The sequence below is a fragment of the Pogoniulus pusillus genome, chromosome 4 (genome assembly GCF_015220805.1).
Source record: "Pogoniulus pusillus isolate bPogPus1 chromosome 4, bPogPus1.pri, whole genome shotgun sequence".
Classification (NCBI taxonomy): Eukaryota; Metazoa; Chordata; class Aves; order Piciformes; family Lybiidae; genus Pogoniulus; species Pogoniulus pusillus.
Window position 1 is genome coordinate 33,012,025 of NC_087267.1, and position 23,362 is coordinate 33,035,386.

General features: G+C 45.1%; 1 protein-coding gene across 3 annotated transcripts in view; it reads left to right on the forward strand.

The window, feature by feature from the left end:
• Positions 1 to 23,362, forward strand: part of RELN (reelin) — a 314,867-nt gene that overhangs the window by 265,827 nt on the left and 25,678 nt on the right. For all 3 annotated transcript variants that reach the window (XM_064142519.1, XM_064142520.1, XM_064142521.1), the window contains 11 exons: positions 1,232 to 1,461; positions 3,877 to 4,097; positions 5,081 to 5,228; positions 9,415 to 9,673; positions 11,311 to 11,560; positions 13,951 to 14,119; positions 17,257 to 17,397; positions 18,735 to 18,912; positions 20,451 to 20,644; positions 22,287 to 22,543; positions 22,831 to 22,985. In XM_064142519.1, coding sequence (XP_063998589.1) covers positions 1,232 to 1,461; positions 3,877 to 4,097; positions 5,081 to 5,228; positions 9,415 to 9,673; positions 11,311 to 11,560; positions 13,951 to 14,119; positions 17,257 to 17,397; positions 18,735 to 18,912; positions 20,451 to 20,644; positions 22,287 to 22,543; positions 22,831 to 22,985 — 2,202 coding nt within the window. The remainder of the gene's footprint in view (positions 1 to 1,231; positions 1,462 to 3,876; positions 4,098 to 5,080; positions 5,229 to 9,414; positions 9,674 to 11,310; positions 11,561 to 13,950; positions 14,120 to 17,256; positions 17,398 to 18,734; positions 18,913 to 20,450; positions 20,645 to 22,286; positions 22,544 to 22,830; positions 22,986 to 23,362) is intronic.

Here is a 23,362-nt window from a genome sequence, read left to right on the forward strand (position 1 = left end):
AGCTTCCAGATGAGTAGACAACCCTTCTTGTCAAATGTAGGTAGATGAGTCTCACGTGCAGTGAAGAGTGATGAAGGAAGTTTGATGTAGGGTGCATTTTCACCATTCATGCACAGTTCTAGGGGTTTAGAAATAAATAGGTTTTCCTTACAAAGCAGCACGTTAGAAAGACATGCACTTTCCTTTGTAAAGACCCCTAAAAAATCCCAAATGCTTCACAGTTTTAGTGCATGCTTTTTTTTCCATCAGCAATGGGGGGTTATTTATTGCATGGTAAGTGAACATCTAACTTTATATCAGAGTCATCCTGTAAGGGAACTAATCCTTATTCCTTTATATAAACAATTTGGAAGTAAAATATCTTAGCATCAGTGAGAAAGAAAAGCATACTGATTTGCAGTGAGTACATGCAGAAAATATGTCTTCAGAGGTCTCAGATGCTGTACTAAACATTCTTTTCTATTTTTTCAGTAGTAGAATTGTTATCTATACAGTAGAACTGTCTAAGTTTTCTGCCTTTTTTTATGTTCTCTGCACCAAGAACCTTGTAAGAATACCCTGAGAAGTTTGACACTGATAAGCTGGTCTGCTGCGACATTGAATCTAAATCAGATCCAGCTATGGTGGTCTTTTAATGCTGCCTCCTAGGGCTTTGCAGGTCTATTTGAGCAAATGGGTAGTGAGTCTGGTAGCTGAAGAACATACTGAAGTGATAGAGCACACCGTGTGGAAGACTTTTTCAAGTGTATCTTAAAGAGGACTTGTAGAGCAGCTCAGCAGTTTAAACAGGAAGTTATGTTTGCACATTTTCTTTCAATATTTCTGGGTTTAAAAGTGTACATTTTTTTGGTGCTGTGATTGCTTCAGTACCTGGCAGAGGACTACAAGAGCTGATACATTTCCTTCAGTAACATTACTAGCTCTCCTCTGGGGTTTTAGCTAATTAACTTTATTGCTTTCCCTTTGCAGAAATAGTTGGGAATCTCCTATTGCATTCATTTGTTGATAAACCAGAATGTGATGTGCCTGTAGACAGGCAGGGCAAGAGTTCATGTCCACCTGCTTGTCCTGAGTGCAACATCTTATTTTGCTAAGGGAGCTCCCAAATCACCATTTTTCTGGCCCAAATAAATACCTTACGAAATAGGAGAGACTGACTAAGATGAACAGTGATTAGGAGTCCCACAGCCTGCCCTATGTCATCTTCTGCATTTCATGTCTTGATCCCCAGATCAATATTGGCTGCACCACTGACAGCTCCTCTGCTGACCCAGTAAAGCTGGAGTTCTCACGAGATCTGGGGGCAACCTGGCACCTGTTGCTTCCCTTGTGCTACAGCAGCAGCAGCCACCTCAGCTCCCTGTGCTCCACTGAGCATCACCCAAGTAGCACTTACTATGCAGGCACCACCCAGGGCTGGAGAAGGGAGGTCATTCACTTTGGAAAGCTGCACCTCTGTGGGTAAGTGCCCAGCCTCTCATTTGTTTGGTTTTAATTTTGTTTTCCTTCTAGAAACCTCTCCCAGCACAGGAGCGTGTGAGAACTGCACCACTAGAGCAGATGACTGATTTTTCTCTACTTTCATCCCAAATATACCTTAGCGTTCAGGTGATTCCCCAAATTGTGTTGTGCCTACTGCTAATGTGGAATAACCACAGATCATTTCCTGTTCATCCACGCATCTAAGAGGTGCCATTTGTACGGAGATGGGTCGTGTGGTAAAATCAATGCAAAAGTGACTGTTCTTAAAGCACTTTGAGTGTTCTTTGCTGCAGTGCCATAGCCATTTGAATTCATCAAGGATATTCTTGCATGAAAATTTGGAATTGATTAGAAAATGCAGTAAAATGTGAGCTAGTATAAACTTGATTGGACTTCAGCGTAAGGAAACAGACTGATCTAAATACTTGAGGTCTCTTGTAGCTGTAAAGTTCTCTGATTCTAAGAAATTGACTGCTGCAGTCACTCAGAAACTCAAAGTCTGTGGAACAAGCCAGGCTGGATGATAACAGATACATAGCACAGAAAACCAATACATGCTTGCAGGTACAATAATGTGTAACTATCCAAAGTATAAAACAATGCTGTCTGCTTTGCTAGCATCAATTCAGTTTATATGAAAGACCACTCCATTAAGGATTAAACCATAGCATGTATGAATGAAAATGATCCTTTACCCAACTACCAGTGCAACCCTTCAAATGAAAATTTTGCTTACACAGACTCCTTGCTCATTTAAACTTCCCAGGTGTTTTTGTTCAGCCCTCTGTTGCGGAGTGTTTCTGTCCTGTTTGCCTTCCTTCCAATTCCATCTCCAATGCATCAGGCCAGAAGCCAATTGCTGGTAGCCAGCCAAACCCAGCAGTGCAAAACAGCCACCACGGAGCATTCAATGCCATGGAAATTCTTGGGCCAGGGCTCTGAAAGGTTCTTTTCTCCCCCAGCATCCATTGGAATACCAAGAAAAGCACTCCAAACATGATTGATCATGTAACTCAAAAAAAACCAAGCCTTGTCATCCCCAGAGTGTCAAGATGAAGATGACAACAGTTTATGTTATTTCCACTGCTTGTGTTGTTTGGGAAATTAATACCCGTTCTTCACAGATGCTCAGTAAGAACTGGTAACTAAGACTTAGTGTTCCAGTTATGTCCTGAAGGAAAAGCCCAGGGCCTGGTGAGCCAGTGAAGAAAGACTTGCCAAAACCAGTGTTTCACTAGCTGCTTCAGACACAAATCATGCTTTACCCTTTCCAAAAGGGAACCTGAGAGAAGGAGTTGATGTGCCTCAAGACTGGAGCAAATGGCAGCCCATGAGACACAAGTCTCCTCTCAAGAATAGCTTGCAAGACTTTGAGCCTCACACTTGTATCTTTAGTCTCAGGCTGCATTAAAATCAATGGTTTAGACTTCCAGGTGTACTCTGGTTCTTTTTTTGAAACTCTCAGTAGTGTCCCCCCCCATCAGCTCTCCCTTACATCTCATAAAAGTCCCTTTTTAGCAAATAAAGACAAAAAACCTCATCAGCTGCCTGTGCTCTTGGTTCACCTGCTGCATTTAGATCTCTCTAACAAGACACATTAAACATGCAAGGCAATTAAGTGCTTTTCCCTTTGCACTCTTCTAGTTCCCTTCCTCCTTTAAAACTTTTTCTCAGCTGGGAATAAAATGAGTCTCTCAAGTGTTTTTCCCTACCTCAGTTTGTTTTCCCTCCTTCCCCAGCCAGTTTCTCTAAACATAAATATGCAGCACTGATGTGAGGAGCACTGAGAAGGGAAATTAAAAATGCTAGAACAGCACCCACCCAAAGGAAAATGTATTTTAAATTAACAATGTGAAATATCAGTCCAGTTTAAGAAGAAGCTACTCAAAAGCAAGTTGAATGCCTGGTGGCATGGCAGGTCAGGTTTTCTTTCTGTGTAATTGAGGACAAGATCCCATCACCCCAGCTCCACAGGTGGTCTCTCTGAGGGCAAGGTGGCCTCCTGAAGTACGATTTCACTCTCCAGGGGAGGGTGAAAGAGGAGTTCGAGCCTGGCACTCTACACCAAGACCACAGGCATCCATCCTCACCATGAGCAATAGAGAAGAGTAGTTAGATTTCACATCCTATTTTCAGGTCCATCATTCAGTTTTGCTACCACAGCTAATGAGTAGTGTTATTTTGATTTCTGCCAGCATTTGAGTTGGACATCAACATAAAGATGCAGGAGGTGCTGAAGGAATTGGACGTAGCAGCTATTTTCTAGGCTTGAGCATCCACTCAATCGGGGCAGTTCTGACAGAAGTACTAACCATGCACAGTAGGGTGTGTATCTGTAATACCAAAGCAAGATGAAACTGTTATCTAAAGTAAGGACACTTCTTGCCTTTTCAGGTTGGCAAGGTTCAGGTGGTACCAAGGATTTTACCCTGCTGGATCCCAGCCAGTGACGTGGGCCATTGACAATGTGTACATTGGCCCACAGTGCGAAGAGATGTGCAATGGACACGGCAGCTGTGTCAATGGCACAAAGTGCATCTGTGACCCTGGGTACTCTGGGCCAACCTGCAAAATAAGTACCAAGAACTCTGATTTCCTTAAGGATGACTTCGAAGGTATCTCTGGTTTTTTTATGGTGGGAGGAGGTCTGTCCATCCTAGTGGAACTCACGGCTCAAGGGGTAAAACAGCAACAACTTCCTCACCCCTTCATGCTTCTGAGTATAATTTGTGCTGAGGGGTACTCACAAAAAACAAGTAGTTCAAATGTGTTTCTTAAGCATAGTTTTAAAGTGTCTGATGGCTATCAGTTGTCTGGAGTGTCTGACTCTGTGAAGTTGTTAGTGCTGGAATACAAAATCTTCACTGAAAAAAAATCCTGAAATTCTCTATATAGAAAATAATTTTATAAGATATTAGCACAGACAGAGCACAGACAAGTAAGGCAAGCAAAGGAGGGCTTTAAGGTTATGTTGTTCCTTACTGCACAGGAAATCTAAATGGCTAGCCCTAGAACAGCAGACTTGGTTTCAGAGCAGGCTAGGTCTCAGTGGTGAGGGCTTCTGCATGGCAGACCCCTGGCAAGCAATGACTACAGGGAACTTAAAAGCCTCATGTGTGCCTGGGCACACACAACATCCACGCACACAACTCTGAAATCACCACAAGGTTTCCCCACTAACAAGCGTGTCAAAAAGAGCACATTTTGAATGAAGCAGCACCTGTGAACTAGACTCATCCCTTCAGAGCTGCTGCTTCTCATTCTAAATGTTGACAGCCCTTGCTTGCATGCCACCACCTGGGATCTCAGGTTTCCTTATAGATTTGGGTAGTTCCTTGTTAACCTATGAAATATGAAGAAAAGTAGAAAATGCTGTGAGTACTTGAGACCTGTAACCTAGATTCCCCACTTCTGGGTTTATTTTCTTTCTTTTCTTTTGATGTGTGGCAATTTTCTAGAGTGCATTGTGCTGCAAACACTGAAACATTTCTTCACTCGGCATCTGATGTTTAACTTAGCACTCTCTCTCTGGAGGGGCTACTCTGGCAGTACAAACGTTGCAGAGTAAACCATAAATCTGTATTCACTCTGTGTTCAGGTCAGATGGAGTCAGATAGATTCCTGCTCGTGAGTGGTGGGAAGCCATCAAGGAAATGTGGTATCATGTCTGGAGGAAACAACCTTTTCTTTAATGAAGAAGGCTTACGCATGCTGATGACTCGAGACTTAGATTTGTCACAAGCCAGGTAATGCAATTTCAAAGTTGTTTCAGGTTTCACTGCAGAAATAACATACTGAGGAATAATACCTGTGTGATACCTCTGTGGTAAAGACAAGCTGATATACTCTGATCTTTAGCAAATACTCCATTTTAACAGATTTTTTTCCCCCTTGAATAAGAACTCTAGGATCTGGTGCCACACCTTCAGTAGTTTATGCGAGGTTTTGAAACATAGAATGCTTTGGGTTGGAAGGGACAGTTAAACATCATCTAGCCCAACCCCACTGTAGTGAGTAGGGACATTTTTAACTGGAGGAGGCTGCTCAGAGCCCTGTCCAACCTGATATTAAATGTTTCCAGGGATGGGGCATCTACCACCATTCTAGGCAACCTGTTCCACCCTCATTGTGAAAATTTTCTTCCTTCTATCTAGTCTGGATCTACCCTCTTATAGTTTAAAACAAATACCCCTTGTCCCCATCTTAACACCCTTTTAAGTACTGAAATTCTGCAATGAGGTCTTCCTGGAGCCTTCTTCTCTCCAGGCTGAACAACCCAAACTCTCTCAGTCTTTCTTCATAAGAAAGGTGTTATATCCCTCCCATCACTTTTGTGGCCTTCCTCTGGACCCACTCTAACAGGTTTGTATCTTTCTTCTGCTGAGGATTGCAGAGCTGGAGGAGGTGAAGAATCAGCTCCCTCGACCTGCTGGCCACAGTTCTTTTATGCAGTTCAGGACACAGTTTGCTTTCTGGGCTGCAGGTGCACGTTGCCAGTTCATGTCCAGCTCTTCACCCACCAGTACCTTCAAGCCTCTGCAGGGCTGCTCTCAGTCACGTCATCTCCCAGCCTCTATTGATACTGGGAATTGCCCCAAACCAAGTGCAGAAACTCGCACTTGAAACTTATGAGATCCACACAGGTCCACTTCTCAAGTTTGTCCAGGTTCCTCTTCATCTCACAATTCCTTTATTTCTGAAGCTCACTTTCCTCTTACTATGCACATTTGTGCCAAGTAGTTCACAGAGATGTTCCCATCAAGGTACTGCCAGCTGCACTGAGCACACGCTGCTGTATCATTACAACCTGCAGGGAGAAGTTGGATGAATGAGGCATGCAAAGCAAAGCAAACCACATCAAAATAATTTACAATGATATAAATTAAACCACAGCCTGTGTGCATGCCTGCTCATAAATGAGCATTGTTCTCTATTTGGTACCTTAGCTTATGTCCTTTTATTAGGGCATAAGCTTTTATTGTTTAGCCTGGAGAAGAGGAGGCTCAGGGGTGACCTCATTGCTGTCTACAACTACCTGAAGGGAGGCTGTAGCCAGGTGGGGGTTGGCCTCTTCTCCCAGACAACCACCAATAGAACAAGGGGACACAGTCTCAAGTTGTGCTGGGGGAATTATAGGCTAGATGTTAGGAGGAAGTTCTTCCCAGAGAGAGTGATTTGCCATTGGAATGGGCTGCCCAGGGAGGTGGTAGAGTCGTTGTCCCTGGAGGTGTTCAAGCAAAGCCTGGATGAGGCACTTAGTGCCATGGTCTAGTTGATTGGCTAGGGCTGTGTGATAGGTTGGACTGGATGATCTTGGAGGTCTCTTCCAACCTGGTTGATTCTATGGTTCTATGATTACTGCTTTGAAGAAATTGCATTTTTCCCAACATTTTTTTCCACTGATCTCTGAGAGGAGTAAATTATGGGAGGGGTAAACACCCTACTCCTCTCTCATGTTCTATGGGAAACAGTTTAACAGGCATTTTATCTCTTCTTCACTTGTGTTCATTACCAGCAAAACTTTAAATAATAGCTTCATTGCAGAGCCTTGCAGTCAACAAAGATGCCTGATTTCTAACCATCACATTTTCCAGCCTAGCAGTTAGCTGACCCTCTGTGAGGTGTAATGTTAGAGATCCCTGTACTGAATTTGCAAGGTGCCTCAGAGCAGACTTTTTTCAGAACCTGGCAAACACAAGCATCAGTTATCTGCACTGATTTGATGTCTCGGATGGTTCTGAAATTAAAAGATTGCTAACAAAAGATACAAGAGATCTTGTAAGTTGCTCCATTGGTCTAAATGACATGTGTTCCTTATTCCTCATGTTCAAAGAACCATCATTTCTCTCTTCTCCATGATAACCTGTAGATTTGTGTATATTGACCTCCAGGTGTTACATGGAGATAAATGACTTCCCTGAGTAAAAGGAAAACAAAGCAGTGCATTTAGTTTCTTGTATATGCTTATGTAAACCAGCAGTTATCACCTATACCTATGTTCTGTTCTGAACAGCAGGGCAGGCTGCAGTGGCATTGCTGGGGGCTGCTCCTTAGCAAACTAAAGTAATTGCAGTGAGATTTTCTTAATTTCCAGGCTTGACTCTATCAGTCACCTGCAAAGCACAGCAGATTGGGCTGGGACACAGATGTGCCAAGTTTTGTGCAGGATGTGGGGAGAGCTTTCAGTTTATGTCAGGACTGATGAGAAGCATCATTTCCAATAAATGTATTTATGGGTACTCAACTCAGTAGTCACATTAAATTTCACCTTTCCTTGTGAGGAGATCCCCTGAAGCACACAGACAAACTATGGTGTCTGTCAGCCATGCTGAGCACCTGGGGACTGAAATCAAATGGACTCTCCAGCCCAGCACAGGGGATAGTATATCACCATCATGGTGATGCCAGTAGCTGAAACTGCACAGCATGAAACATCAGTAGGTGTCACAACTGATCAAATGCCCTCCGGTGCTGAATTACTAGAAGAACATCCTCACACCTTGGTGTTGCTAGATCTACAAGAAGACATTGCTTTTCCATTTCAAAAATGGGCAGAGCCTTTCTAAAATACCTGTGGAATGAGAAGAGAGATATTTTAAATTACTTTTTTTTATTTGCTAGACATTATGTTTCCTTTGTTTGAGTTGCTACTATGTTAGTAAAAATCCAGATAGAGGAGCAGCAGTCCCCAGGCAGCAGATTCAACAGAGACAGGGTCACCTGGGTTTACTTCTTTTGAGTTATGTGGCAAACATCAGAGTAAATCTGAGAAGGCACAGAGACTTGGCAGCAGTGACTTCAATCCATTACAGCTGATAGGCTGATCCACGAGGGTTCCCAGTGCCTCTTTACAGCACAAGCAATATATTATGTCTAGGATGTGGAGGTGGATATAATCTACAGCAAAAGAAGTTATATATAGTAGCAAGAGAAAATGTGAGTCGCCGTGAGGACCGGAATTAATTGACTTGCAGGTCTGGTGGTTCATTGAAGCTCTGTCTGCCTAGCACCACTGCAGCTTCCACTCCCAGCAGATCTACCTGCAGATCAAATCAAGATTTTGGGCACAAATTTCCTTTTGCACCTTTTCATTTAACCATGACCCTGGTGGCACTAATGTGTTAGTAATGAGAACAGATACCACATTCTAACTGCATGCAAGAGCTGTGCAAACATGAATTAATGCTGGTAATATCCCTGTGAGTCCAATGGGCAAATATCATTACAGCAGCAGTTCCCTCTACTCCAAGTGCACAGTAATGCTATTTATGAGCATCAGCTAAGGGGAAGAATTTCACAGTTTGATGCAAGTCTATTGTGCTGCTTTGGAGAAGCTAATTAAATAGAGGATGAAAGCGCTGCTGCCCCTGGGTAGCCTGGGCTGGCTTCAGAGAAGCCAGCACATGGAAGTACTGTGATTGAGACAAATTTCCCAAGCTGACTCAATGGACAAAGTGATCCCTGAAAATGATACCTGCTTTGTTCTGTCCAGATCTTCTCTGGTTTATGCTAGTGCAAAACCAGGATGCTTGTTTTGGATTTAAGCATTTCAGCAAACTCAGAGCAAAATATGCTCTATTTAGGACACTTGCTTTTCTGCCACTTTAAATCCATACTCATGGGCTAGAGGGATAAAAGTTTTACTACCCAGGATTATGTCCCAGATATTTGCAATACCATCTGCTCTGCAGACAAAAGCTTAAAACATAAATGACCAGCTTTGTTCAGCCTCTTCTGCCTGGCAAACTACCACACAGGCAAAACGAAATTTCATCACCCTACCTGCTTGTCTGCCTCAGAATCCTAAAATCTCCTGGAGCTGACTCTTACAACGAGAAATCACAGGGCTAGTCAACAGAGAAACTCCAAGTCTCTCTAGCTGTTTTTCTAGGATGTTTCAGAAATCCTTCCAGTAATTGCTCCCCCTGTCAGATTTGTGCAGTTCTTCATGAGACTGGGATGTGGCAAGGGGGTGCCAGACCCCAGGAGCCAGCCTGTGCTGCTGCAGTATTCGCTCAATGGGGGCCTGACGTGGAGCCTTCTGCAGGAGTTCCTCTTCAGCAACTCCAGCAATGTGGGACGGTACATTGCCCTGGAAATTCCCCTGAAGGCTCGCTCCAGCTCCACTCGGCTCCGCTGGTGGCAGCCCTCTGAGAACGGGCACTTCTACAGTCCCTGGGTCATTGACCAGGTAAGGCTTCTTGGGCTTCCCAGTACAACTTTACACACTGTGTTCAGTCTGAATGCCTTCCTTTTGTTGGCACATGTAGTTTCACTGAGCCAAGCAACAACATTTTGTATGATACAAAGCTATTCCAGGATTATAATAATGTAGCAAAATAACAGGGCACGAGTCCTGTGTGCTGATCCTGGGGGTTAGTGCTCTGTTGTCATGCAGGTTACCAAGTGCCCACTTTGGAACTGGACAGTCTTTTGTACTTGAGTAGATCCTCAGGTTCATATTGCAGAAGGTCTTACCAGGCAACATGCAAGTCATTCAGACTTCAAAAAGCTTCAGTAGAAGTCTATCCAAATGTGCTTGGTAAGATGTAAGAGGAAAAACTATACAAATACCCAGCTTCTAACTTTGAAAACAAAGTTTAGTTTCAGGGCTGGGATTTGGTTCTACAAAGATTGTTTTATTGTTTTGTATGACTTGCTACAAATCTCAAGAAACCCCACAAAACTGATTGCATTCTAAGCAGTGCTACTGGCTGACCAAGTTCATTTTGTGTTGGGAAAACACGTTTGGTGGAGCGCTATGGGAAGATGACTCTTTGTTCACCAATGTGGTTAGATGGTCAAATCCACTTCATTTCCGTGATGCAGTGACTTATATGCACTTCTAGCAATAGGTGTGCTCCACCAAGACTGGTTACAGTCAGAGGGTCCAGAGTTACATGTAAGGTGTGCATAGGTTAACTTATCACAACATTCTAAGGGTCAGCCTCCCAGACCACCCACTCCAGCCCCTTTGGTTATCTAGTCTCTGCCCACTGCAGCTGTGTGTGGGGTGCTCAGCTGTTTACAGCTCCATTTCCTGGCCTTGCTGGGAACCAAGGACGTTCTCAGTGCAGGTTGCTCATGTTTATGAATTTATGTCCTCGACTGGTGAGAAATTCTTCCACAATTTTGCTTAACTGTTCATTAACATCTTTTTAAGTAGTTAGTTCAGGTCCTTAGGAGAAACCCAGAAATTGAATTCTCACCCCCGTTTAGCGATGTGCTCACAAAATTTTACTTGCCCTTCCTCCATTTAAAAGCAAACAAATTCCTCATTCTTTCATTCCTCCATTTGCACTGGATGTAGTTATTTTAGGTCAGAACAGTCAGAAATTGAATTCAGAATAACAAATGAAAATGATTTCTACCTTGCTTGCTGCTGAATAGTAAAATGCTGGCATCTTAGAGCCGGTGGCAAAACAGAGACTGTTTGCCCAGTTCTGTCAGCAGATGCAGTCTGATAGCAGGGCACCCGATTACAGCAGAGCTCAACAGACAGTAGGGAAAATGGCAGTGTAGTCACTCTGCTCCTACCAACATTTATTTTTGTGAGCAGTGCTACTTCAGCCAGGATGGAGTTCACTTCCCTGAATGTTTGTATAACTGAGCTGAGCTCTTTAGGACCCCAGTTTAGGAAAAATGTATTCCCCTTGCTCATAACCTAAACTGTCTTTACAAAGTACACTTGTCCATTTTGGACCAGCAGAATTTACGTGCATAGGTGAGCAAATCTCTTCCTCCTCTGGGGTGCCACATCCCATGTATGTTTGTGAAGAACGAGAGACATTTTTCCTTTCCAGTAACAATTCTTTTCTAATGTTTCAGATTCTTATTGGAGGAAACATTTCTGGAAACACAGTATTAGAAGATGATTTCACCACACTGGACAGTAGAAAGTGGCTGCTGCATCCTGGTGGAACAAAGATGCCAGTCTGTGGCTCTACTGGGGATGCTCTAGTGTTCATCGAGAAAGCCAGCACCCGCTACGTTGTCACCACTGACATTGTTGTCAATGAAGATTCTTTCCTGCAAATAGATTTTGCAGCATCCTGCTCTGTCACAGACTCCTGTTATGGTAACAGCAACTTAGTAATTCCTGCCCTTCCTCTCCTGTACAGGAAAGTTCATTTACCATTATATTAACTTGGCATTAAATTAGGCAGGATACTACCTACTCACACTTCTAGTCATAATGAGAAAAGCATTTTGTGTTGGTGATGGAGATTTAACACTGCAAACTCACTCACCCTTGTTGGTATCCACTTGTCCTTGTGCTTCTATAGCACTGTGTTTGAGTTTAGACATCAAATTGGCCTGATTGGGCAATGAAAGGTCATTCTGTGTGCATAAGGGCGGAAGAACTGGGTCTATAGTAATCCAAAAAGATCACAGATTTATGACCCCTGTCACTGCAACCACACTCCATATTTTACACAGCCAGAATGCCTGGCAGATGGAGCATCTACTCAAAGTTACAGAGACAGAAGAATAGTGAAGAGGTGATTGGCTACAATCAGCATGCCTTCAACAAGGGTAAATCCTGCCTGACAATCCTGGTGGCCTTCTATGAACAGGTCACAACATTAATAGATGAGGGGCAAGCAACTGATGGCATTTACCTGGACCTGAGCAAGGCCTTTGACACTGTCCCACAGGACATCCTGGTCTCCAAGCTGGTGACACATGGGTTTGATGGGTGGACCACTAGATGGATAAAGAACTGGCTTGATGGTCGCACCCAAAGAGTGGCTGTCAAAGGGTCCATGTCCAAATGGAGGCCAGTGACAAGTGGAATCCCTTAGGGATCAGTCTGGGACCAGTCTTGTGCCATGGACAGAGGCGTTGAGTGCAGCCTCAGCAAGTTTGCTGACAACACCAAGCTGTGTGGTGCAGCAGACACACTGGAGGGAAGGGATCCATCCAGAGAGAGACAGGCTGGAGAGGTGGGCACAAGCCAACCTCATGAGGTTCAACAAGACCAAGTGCAGGGTCCTGCATCTGAGTCGGAGCAATCCCAAGCACAAATCCAGGCTGTACAGTGACTGCCTGGAGAGCAGCCCTGAGGAGAGGCACCTGGGGGTGCTGGTGAACGAGAAACTCAGTGTGAGCCAGCAGTGTGCACTTGCAGCCCAGAGAGCCAAGCAGATCCTGGGCTGCATCAGGAGACGTGTGGTCAGCAAGTCGAGGTAGATGATTCTCCCCCTCTACTCTGCTCTGCTGAGACCCCACCTGGAGTACTGCATCTAGTTCGGGAGCCTCCATTACCAGAAGGATGTGGACATGCTGGAGAGTGTCCAGAGAAGGGCCACTGGGATGATCAGAGGGCTGCAGCACCTCTCCGATGAGGACAGCCTGAAAGAGTTAGGGCTGTTCAGTCTGGAGAAGAGGAGGCTCCAAGGTGACCTTATTCTGGCCTTTCAGTATCTGAAAGAGGCCTACAAAAAGCTGGGGAGGGACTTTTCAAGATATCAGGGAGTGACAGGACTAGGGGGAATGGAGCGAAGCTGGAGGTGGGGAGATTCAGGCTGGATGTGAGGAGGAAGTTATTCAGCATGAGAGTGGCGAGAGCCTGGAATGAGTTGCCCAGGGAGGTGGTTGAGGCCAGGCTGGATGAGGCTCTGGCCAGCCTGATCTAAGGTAGGGTGTCCCTGCCCATGGCAGGGGGGTTGGAACTAGATGATCCTTGTGGTACCTTCCAGCCCTGACTGATTCTATGATTCGATTCTGTGATTCTGTGCCTATAATTAAAGGCTGCAGAAAAGTTCATCTTGAAGTCCTTTGTGAGCTTGTCTAACCTTTTGTTTTTCACAATAAAAGTTTATAAGCCATAAGCATCAAAACAATGCAACTGCTGATTTTTGCTGAGAAATTAATACATTGGTGTAATGTGGCTAGGCTTTGTTTGTTTGAATGAAAACAAGCTCACTGCCTAAAACTTGATCTAAAATTGTTTATGTTGGATAGTGAAATGAGCTGATTTGGAAGGGGGTGGAAGAGTGACTAAACCTCTTGTGATAGAGCCAGAATGTTTCAGTTAGGATATTGCTGTGCCTTACACAACAATTACATCCAGCTGAATCTCATCCTTCATCCTGAAAACACAAAAGGTTGCTGGTCATGCTACTGTCAGGTTCTCACCCACTGCAGCTCAGGGACTGGCCTGACTTAGTGCTAGCAGCCTGACAGATGAGTGTCTTTTGCACCTGAGGCCCCTAGAGCTGGGTGGCAGGTGCAGAGGAGTGCTGCACTCTCCTGAGCTGTATGTGTCAGCAACATGCAGCATGTCCTCCAGCACTGCCCCCAAAGAAGGTAGCTTTGTGCTTCTGATGCAGTGGTGTGGAAAGTTCTAACTGGTTATTTTGTCAGCACATGCTTCTGACTAGCGCTGTCTGGGGTTATGAGTTCATTGGACACCTATGCATGTCAGTCTACAAATTAAGTAACCAATCATCTTTCTACCCTTAGCTATTGAACTGGAATATTCAGTGGACCTTGGGCTGACCTGGCACCCAATTTTGAGAGACTGTCTTCCCACTAACGTGGAATGCAACAAGTACCATCTCCAGAGGATTCTCATTTCAGACACCTTCAACAAGTGGACTCGGGTTACTTTGCCCCTGCCTTCCTACACAAGGTATTCCCCTCTAGTCCCCTACAGAATAAATCCATATGCATAACTACATACTGGGGCATGAACATTCTGGTGTTAAAATAATTCTGCCTTGCCATTTTTGTTCCATCCACGTGTACAGCAATAAAATAAGTGTAAGTAAGTGAGGTCACATACTGTTGTGCATAACAACTGCAAAGCTGCTACATGTATTTACTATTTACAGATAGGAAGCTGTAAATACAGCTACATGTATTTAGCTATTTACAGATAGGAAGCTTATGTCCATCTTGTCCTGGGAAGAGACACAAGGAACTCTCCTGTTAGCATCAGCCTCACTAAATTCTGGCTAATGTGGTTGCCAATGGGACTGGCCAAATCCCCACTGCACCCCGTGCTTGCAGTTACTTGCTACGAGCTGGTGATTTAAATGCAGGCTCCTCAGGCTTGTTTCTTCTGTGCATTCCTTGTATCCTTTGTGTCCCTCTCAGCTTTCATGCTCTCATCATTATCACATATACCCTATTTTTACCTCCTCTTTCTTTTCCTACATTCTCTTATGTTTGGGGGAAGAAAAATTGTGAGATTTGTTGGGAGGTGGCAAGGAAAGGAGCTGCTTGGAACTAGCAGTGCTATTGGGAGTGCTGCCACACTGTTCCCCACAGTGCTTTGAAAACTACTGGATTTTTCTTCTGTTCATCAAAAATACCCATCTAGGGACAATTGAGTAGTTCAGCCCTCCAGTCTGTGTCCTCCTTGCTCTCCTGTTTTGCAGTGATATCTCTGATGCAGTCATACCTGGTAAAACCAGGCAGAGCTAGCCCACACCAAAGCCCTGCAAACCACAGGTAGTGTGGGCTTCAGGCTATCAGCACAGCTTGGTCCTGCAGCCTTGCCCCTGCTGCTGAGCCAGTCTCCTGACACAGGCATAGGCTGAGCTAACTGCAGGCACAGAAGCACCACAGTGTAGGCAGAGCCTGTGCTTGTTTAAGGGCATTGGTACCAAATATGTAAGCTGATGAACACTGGAGTTTGGAAATGGAGACCTTTCTTTTCCAGCAGCTGTACTGAGAGACAGCCCGTGGAGTTGCCAAATATTTTGAAACTTGTAGCAAAAAAATCCACTTTCTATTCTTTATCATTTGGAGCATCTCAACTCTTCCCCTTCCTCAGTGCACAACATCAAGTCATAGTACTTTTGTGGGACTTGTTCCCAGCATTGGTCTCTTCTGCTTTCTCTTCTGTGCTGCTTCACTACGTGCCATTTGTGACATTTATCGCCCCCAGCAGCTCTGTAAATCTGTGTTCAGGAGAGGCTTTCCAGGGCTGAACAGCAGACAGCACGACTGGGGAGCACCTTCAGAACCAACTGAACTTGGACCTGAAAGGACCCTGCCACTTGAGATAAAACTCAGGTTTATAAATAACTGTGATTTTAAGACTGAGAAGTGGTTTGTGTCAAAGAAGAACGCTGATGTCTAGTGAGGCAAAGATTGCTCTGCTGCCCAATCCAATGACTGTATTTGTTGGCTTGAGCAGTACCCCTTCCAAACATATTGAGATACTGATTGTGTGAGAGAGGGTATTGCAACCTTAGCTCACAAGCAAGAGACACGTCAGGCTTTAGAGTAAGGAACACTGCAGCTGACAGGCCCTTTAGTTGGGAGCTGATTTAATTTTTAGGCTGCTTGATTATGTCAAGCTGTGTAACAGCAGGTGTGTGCCTCCAAGTGCTTCTGCCTGCATGTTTTAAGGACATGCAGGCAACATAGTTAATAGCTTGTCCTGGTGCACCACATCCACGCTTGCATAGACCTCACAGGGCTATCTCACATCTGCTCTGTATAAGGCTGTGAAGGCAGTGAACGCTTAGTCTTAACTTAGAGTTGATCTTACACTGCAAATGCAAATACAAAGCTTCTCCCCAGAGCATCAACTCCATAAATCACTAGTCAAGCACCAAACCTAAAGCAGGCAACATAAGCCACATGTCTTCATTCCTTAAGGACTTGCTCACAGTTTCTCCATTTCCATAGGCAGCTAGCCAGCACAGCAGTAGATTTCTCTTTAGATACACTTGCTGTCCCTTCCCCTCATGTAACATATTTCTAAAGAAATGACTCACAGGACAGCACTGACCTTGACGTAGAAGGTAGGACGACCGAGCGCATGTCTCAGATTTTGCTGTCTGATGTTTGCAATCACTGTCACATCTCTCGGGCTTCCGACAGACGTCAGGCTGCTGAAAGGTCAATGCTGCCACCTAGTGCTGCGCAGCAAAACATGGCCTGGCTGGAGGTGAAATGGTGTTTTTGCTAAGTTACAGAAATTCACCTTCCTGCAGCTCTTCAGAGATCGGTGTCTGCTACTGCTGCGTGGACCCAATAGCAATTTGGCATCCCCTGACTGTCTCAGTTCATCTGCCTTGGTTGCTGAGACAATTCACCTACAGCTACATCAAGGCAAGGTCTTTGAACAGGGAGTTGTTTAATCAGCACCATGAAATTATTTACTGAAAGGAACCAAGACCACACCACAGATAATTTCTTAACATTTCTTCTAGTGAAACCCTGGGTGGAGGGGAGGAAGGGAACTGCAAAGACAGGATCAGACATACACCCTCCATGGTGCTCTCACTTTCCCTCTGCAGAGTCATAAATGACAGCTTATTTCCTAGAAGCCAACCCACTCCTTAGAGCTGCTCTTACCTGAGTGAAGTTGTGAGAATTTATACAGGGAAAAAATTGAGTTAGTTTGTTGACTTCAACTGAAGCAATAAAACATGCTCAGCGTCAAACATGGATGATCTGAGTGATCCTGTCTTGATCCATCTCCCAGCTCTTCCTCAGGTTTGAATTTCTTCTGGGACATGGTCATGGCCAGTCTGAGCTCCCTTTATGGGCATACCACCATTGGCCTGCTCTCTTCTGCATGGCACCAACCACAGCCCATGTGCTTTTCTCTCAACAACAGCATACCACCAAACACCTGTGCTTTGTTCTGCTCTCAAAATGCGGGCACCCTGCTACTCAGAGACATTGCCATTGTCACAGGTCAGCCCTCTTGCAGGAGCAGCTTATCCTCAAGACTGTCATTTCCTTTCAGCTGAAGTTTAGGTTGTCTGGCAATGTTACCTTTCTGGTTTTCTTTCTCTCACCAAGGTCTCAAGCAACTCGTTTTCGCTGGCACCAGCCCGCTCCATTCGACAAGCAGCAAACGTGGGCAATCGATAACGTCTACATCGGGGACGGCTGCATAGACATGTGCAGTGGCCACGGGAAATGCACACAGGACAACTGCGTGTGAGTGTCCTTTGCTCCTTGTCCTGCACAATTTCACTCCCCTCTGTTGTTTGATCGTCTTGTGGGCAAGACTTGGGTGTCATTTTTAGAAGGAAAGTGGAGTTAAAACTGAGCGGGGCACTGGGACAGCCTGGGAATAGAAATAGCTAGAGGAAGGGTAGATGTGGGGGCTGACTCTGGCAGACTTCTGACTGGTCATATGTCATGGACAGTGCTGCAGTGTTGCTGGTCCTTTCCTGGGTGGCAGTGCACTGCCTCTATTGCCGCCTGTGCTGCATCTTGTTTCCCCACCCACCAGGTAGTGAGAAGTGACCACTTGAGTTTGCACCCTCCTCTAGGGATGTGCAGTTCTGGAGCTCCTGAGATATCATCAGTATTACTGAGGGGTTTCATGCTGTGTCCCCTTGCCCTCATCTTGACACCATGTGCAGAGAACCTGGGCTGGAGGTGGAATGCGTCCACCAAGCGGAAGGATAGCTGCCAGTTCTTCACGAGGCCAGATTTTGCCTAAGACTGATGTGACTTGGTGATCTGATGCTTCTACTTCATAACAGAGAGTGCTGATGAAGGCACGCTGGCTGGATCCTCAGACTCTCTGTATAAACAGCCCACATAGAGCCCTGTAAAGCAAACAACAACCAGATCTGTGCAGATTTATCTGTCTGGCTACAGAGAAATACCTTCCAGATGGATGTATTGCTTTTTTCCAGCCAGAAATGGCAACAGAAATGGGAGAATGGTTGTATAATTGTGTTGTGGTTATGTTTGTTAGAAATAGATTCTGCTGCAAAACAGACATATGATTATGTTGTCCTCTGAACTGAAGTACAAAGGCATGATCTATCTGGTCAAATCTGCATAGTAGCAGAACACATTTCCATGCTGTTATTGAGTCTTTGGCAGATTATAAGAAGGCTTCTCAGAGGAGACAAAAAAAAAGGGGGGGTGGGGGGATTGTGGAGCTGGACGACTATTAAAGAAACAACAGACATCAACTGATCAACAAAAATCTAACAGAAACTTACAATTCAGCACCAGCAGGACATTGTTAGGCTTGGCACATTCCTTGGGTTTGTCTATCCAAGTACCATGTATTTACCGATTTTCCTCTGCTGGAGCGTACCCTGTGTTAGCAGTCTGAATGATAGATACACCATAGCAGCCTTCCTAAAGCTGTTTCTCTTTTGCACTAACTACAGGAAGTGTTTGAAACTCTCCTGTACAGGTTGTGCACTAGTAGATGAGGCAGACATCTTCCAAGTGGAAGAAGACAGCACCAATTAAACCTCCATGCAGAGCCTTTGTGAGGTGAATTTCCCATTTGTTTTCCTCTGCAGCTGTGATGAGCACTGGGGTGGGCTGTACTGTGACGAGCCAGAGACTCCCCTTCCAACCCAGCTGAAGGATAACTTCAACCGCTCTCCCTCCAACCAGAACTGGCTGACAGTGAACGGCGGCAAACTGAGCACAGTCTGTGGAGCGGTGGCCTCAGGGATGGCTCTCCACTTCAGCGGGGTGCGTGCTCACCACTGCGTGTGGCAGGGTCTTAAAGGCTGAATAAATAGCAAGGCATGGGAAAATATCAGCTTATTAAATATATAATGCATTAAAAAATTGCTCATTGCTTAGATGAAGGTCAAAGTCAGACAGGTCTTACAGACTGGGGCCAGACAGAAACATGCCAAGAGAGCAGATAACATGTCTCTGGCTATGCTGCAGCCAGGGAAATGAGACTCTGTGTGTACCTCTTGAAAGGAGCTGTGGAGGGAATTTTGGATGCAGAGCTGATAAAGTACAATTCAAGAATGCAGACATTCAATTCCACTCACTCATAATACTCTGCTCATAGCACTTAAAACTTCGAGAGGCCAGTTGGGTGTGGTTTCTCATCAGTCCACAGAGGTAAATTAGTAAGCAGATATTTGCATGTGTATCATTTGCACTTGGTCCTACATCCACATTGTTCCAGTGAGTTCTTGGGGCCAGGGAATGCTCTCACACGTGGCTGTCCCTCTCCAGGTACAGTTTCAGTACTTTATTATAGCTTAAACACTAAAACCATAATGAGAAAGGTATACTGGAAACCACAATACCTATGGCTCATGTACTTACAGCCATAGGGAGAACCTACAATGCTGAATAAGACATGACAAACAATCCCAAGCAGCTCTATTGATCAAAGGGCAGGCTATACTCACCCTATCCCACTGGCCAGCAGAGCTCCTGAGATGTGTAGATAGCAGAGCTGGTCAGCTGCCACCTCGAAAGGTAGGTGTCCCCATCAGGAACCGCACCCTCATGGTGGCAAGACTGGTGCTGCTCCAGCTCACCTACCTATGCTCTTGGTTTGTATGTGTTCAGCATTCTGTGACGTGTGTCCAGTACATCCCAGAAGGCTGAACCAAGGAGAACCAGGCTCCTCCCTTGTTTCACAGTTTGGTACATAATGGCTTTCCCTACTGCCCATGCGCATTGTTGGCTTCAGTGGTCATGCAGCCACCTACCGAGGGGAACCTTCATCATTCTTCATCTCCCTCTGCAGCTGGTTGTCCTCTGCAGAGCCTTTCAAGGTCATTGCTGGCTCCACATACTGTTTAGCCAACACCACATTCCGGCCTCTGATTACAGCAATGGCACTTGGAGACTGTTTACTACTGGAGATCTCAAAGACCCTGTAGTTCTTAGGTCTTATCATCTGGTAACCTGACAACTATTTGGCCTGTTGTCTACTTCTGATCAGTCACATACCAACTCTTTCCTCTTACACACGTGTAGCCTCAACCTGCAGATATTTCATTGTTGTTGTTTTTTTCAGAGTGGAAGCTCAGCATAAAATTGCCTGGTTTAGCTCCTTGCATGGGTATAGAACCCAGACTGCTGCAGTTTGCTTACAGATAATGCTGGGACTGTAAATGTGACCAAATAGTACTTCAACTCCACGGGACACATACACTTGTAGATCCCTTCCATGCAGATTTATAGCTAGTTTTCTGAAAATTGGTGCAAGTTTCTACAGCAAACATCAGCCACTATCTCTTTTCTTTGCTTTGAAGGGCTGCAGCCGTATGTTAGTCACAGTGGACCTGAACCTCACCAGTGCAGAATTCATTCAGTTTTATTTCATGTATGGATGCCTGATAACTCCCAACAGCCGCAACCAAGGGGTACTGCTGGAATATTCTGTGAATGGTGGAATCACCTGGAGCCTCCTCATGGAAATTTTCTATGATCAGTTCAGCAAACCTGGGTTTGTGGATACCTTCTGCCTATATAATTCCCTGTTCTAAAGTAAGGTGATCTTGCATGTTTCATATGGGCTTGTGTGACATATTACTGCTGCAGTTTGGATGCCAGATCTTTGAAAGTTCTGCAGGCTTGAGCATCACATTTGTGGAGCTGCTAGGGCAGAAATACAAGGGTTGTAAGGAGTCTGCAGCACTCTGGTGGGTTTGCAAATGCTTGCAGGACAGTAAATTAACAGCTACTTTAATCATGTCCATCCTGTTCTTGAAGATACTTTGATTAGCAATTTAGTTTCTTACTGACAAAGCAGAAAGTCATTGTTTGAACTGCTTAGAAAATTGTGTGTAAAGGAGAAACTAAATTTATACAGATATCCATCAAAAGAATGGTTACACTCAATCCCTATTTTCAGTTATCTGTGAAATGCAAATCATACATAGGAAGAGGTCTACCCACATCTCACTGATTTGAAAGTCATAGAAAACAGGGCAAGGAGGGACCCATCATTTGTTATTCTGTTTGAACACCCCACAAAATCACTACCATTTCAACAGGATAGGAGGTTTAAATGTCCTATCAGCTGTGTTGTCATGGGCATAGGAGAGGTGTCCTAGAACATTGCTGTCTGCTGAATGGGTTAAAAATTGTGATCCGAATTTTATTTCAATGCTCTCTTTCTCAATGCTTCCCTTAATTAGGACCTTCCAGTCATAGTCTGCTAGCCTAGGCCCCATAATCACATTTGGAGCACGTGAGGTTGCTCAAACCATGCCAGTCTGGCTGCTGGCCATTGCCACCTCACTCTAAGCCTGTGTCCCAGGAATGATACTGGGAGTTACTGTGAAAGTTTTTTTCAGCAGTCTCCAATTGGGGAACATGGGATAGCTCACTCAGTATCACAGTATCACAGTATCATCAGGGTTGGAAGAGACCTCACAGATCATCAAGTCCAACCCTTTACCACAGAGCTCAAGGCTACACCATGGCACCAAGTGCCACGTCCAACCTTGCCTTGAAGGTATTCCTCTTCTTTCCCAACTTCCACATACTCTAGGAAACAATGAGAATTTGGGTTGTTTAGTCTGGAGAAGGCTGAGAGGGGACCTTATTGCTCTCTACAGCTACCTAAAAGGAGGTTGTAGTGAGGCTGGAGCTGGTCTCTTCTCCTTAATTACTAATGATAGGACAAGAGGAAATGGCCTCAAGTTGTGTCAGGGGAGGTTTAGGTTGGATGTTCAGAGGAAGTTCTTTACTGAGTGGGTGGTCAGGCACTGGAACAGGCTGCCCAGGGAGGTGGTGGAGTCACCATCCCTGGAGGTGTTTCAAAAAAGAGTGGATGTGGCATTTGATGCTATGGTCTAGTGATTAAGGACGCTGGGATGAAGGTTGGACTGGATGATCCTGGTGGTCCTTTCCAACCACAGCGATTCATAGTGATTAGATGTTGTGCTGAAGGATTTGGTTTAGTCGAGGACTTGTCAGTGTGAAACTAATGGTTGGACTTGATGACCTTGAAGGTCTTTTCCAATCTAAGAGATTCTGTGATTCTGTAATTAATTTACCTGATCAGAGTGCCCAGCACTGAGCACCAAGGAGTGTCCTCCTCCCGTGGATTTGCTACAGCTAATCTGCACTTTGCATTTCAGCTTCGTGAACATCCTCCTTCCCTACGACGCCAAAACCATCGGGACACGTTTCCGCTGGTGGCAGCCTAAGCACGATGGCCTGGACCAGAACGATTGGGCCATTGACAATGTGCTGATCTCTGGCTCAGCCGACCAGAGGACAGTGATGCTGGACACCTTCAGTAGTGCTCCCCTGCCACAGCACGAGCGCTCCCCAGCCGATGCTGGGCCCACCGGGAGAATCGCCTTTGACATGTTCATGGAAGACAAAACTACAGGTAAAGGTCTCTCAGGGAGCTGAATTAAAGAGGCAGAAGTCATGGAAGTGATTTGCATATCTTGCTAAGCATAATGCTTTTGTGCTTATGTAAGAGGGGCTCTGAGCAACAGAGGTGCTAAATGTCATAAATCTACACACGGAAAAGATGTGGTGGTGACATTCTCAGGAGCAGTGCTAAATAATTCTCACCTTGGCTGAACAATCTGTCTGTGAATCCCCTTTAGTGGTTAACACTATTCCCTGCTTGCCTTAATTTATGTTGTCATCTCATATTACGTTTCCAAGTGAATGAACACTGGTTATTCCATGATGACTGCTCAATTGAGAGGTTCTGTGACTCTCCCGATGGCGTCATGATCTGCGGGAGCCATGATGGCAGAGAGGTCTATGCAGTCACCCACGACCTGACTCCCACAGAGGGATGGATTATGCAGTTCAAGGTAAAGTCTTTGTCTGCAAACAACTATTCAAAACCAACTCCTGCCTGGCTACAGCCTCCTTTCAGGTAGTTGTAGAGAGCAATAAAGTCTCCCCTGAGCCTCCTCTTCTCCAGGCTGAACAACCCCAGCTCCCTCAGCCTCTCCTCGTAGGACTTGTGCTCCATCCCCCTCACCGCCCTTGTTGCCCTTCTCTGGACACCTATATAAGGTGCCTGTTGTATTACAGCTGCTTGGTGAGAGAAAATCAGCTCCCAAGTAGCCCACACTGCTCCTGTGTTGTTATGCATTCCCATCAGCCTTGCACCCAAACCCCTTTACCTAAAGTAAACAATAACCCAGCAATATGTGGTTGTAAAATCCCCTTGCACATCTCCCAC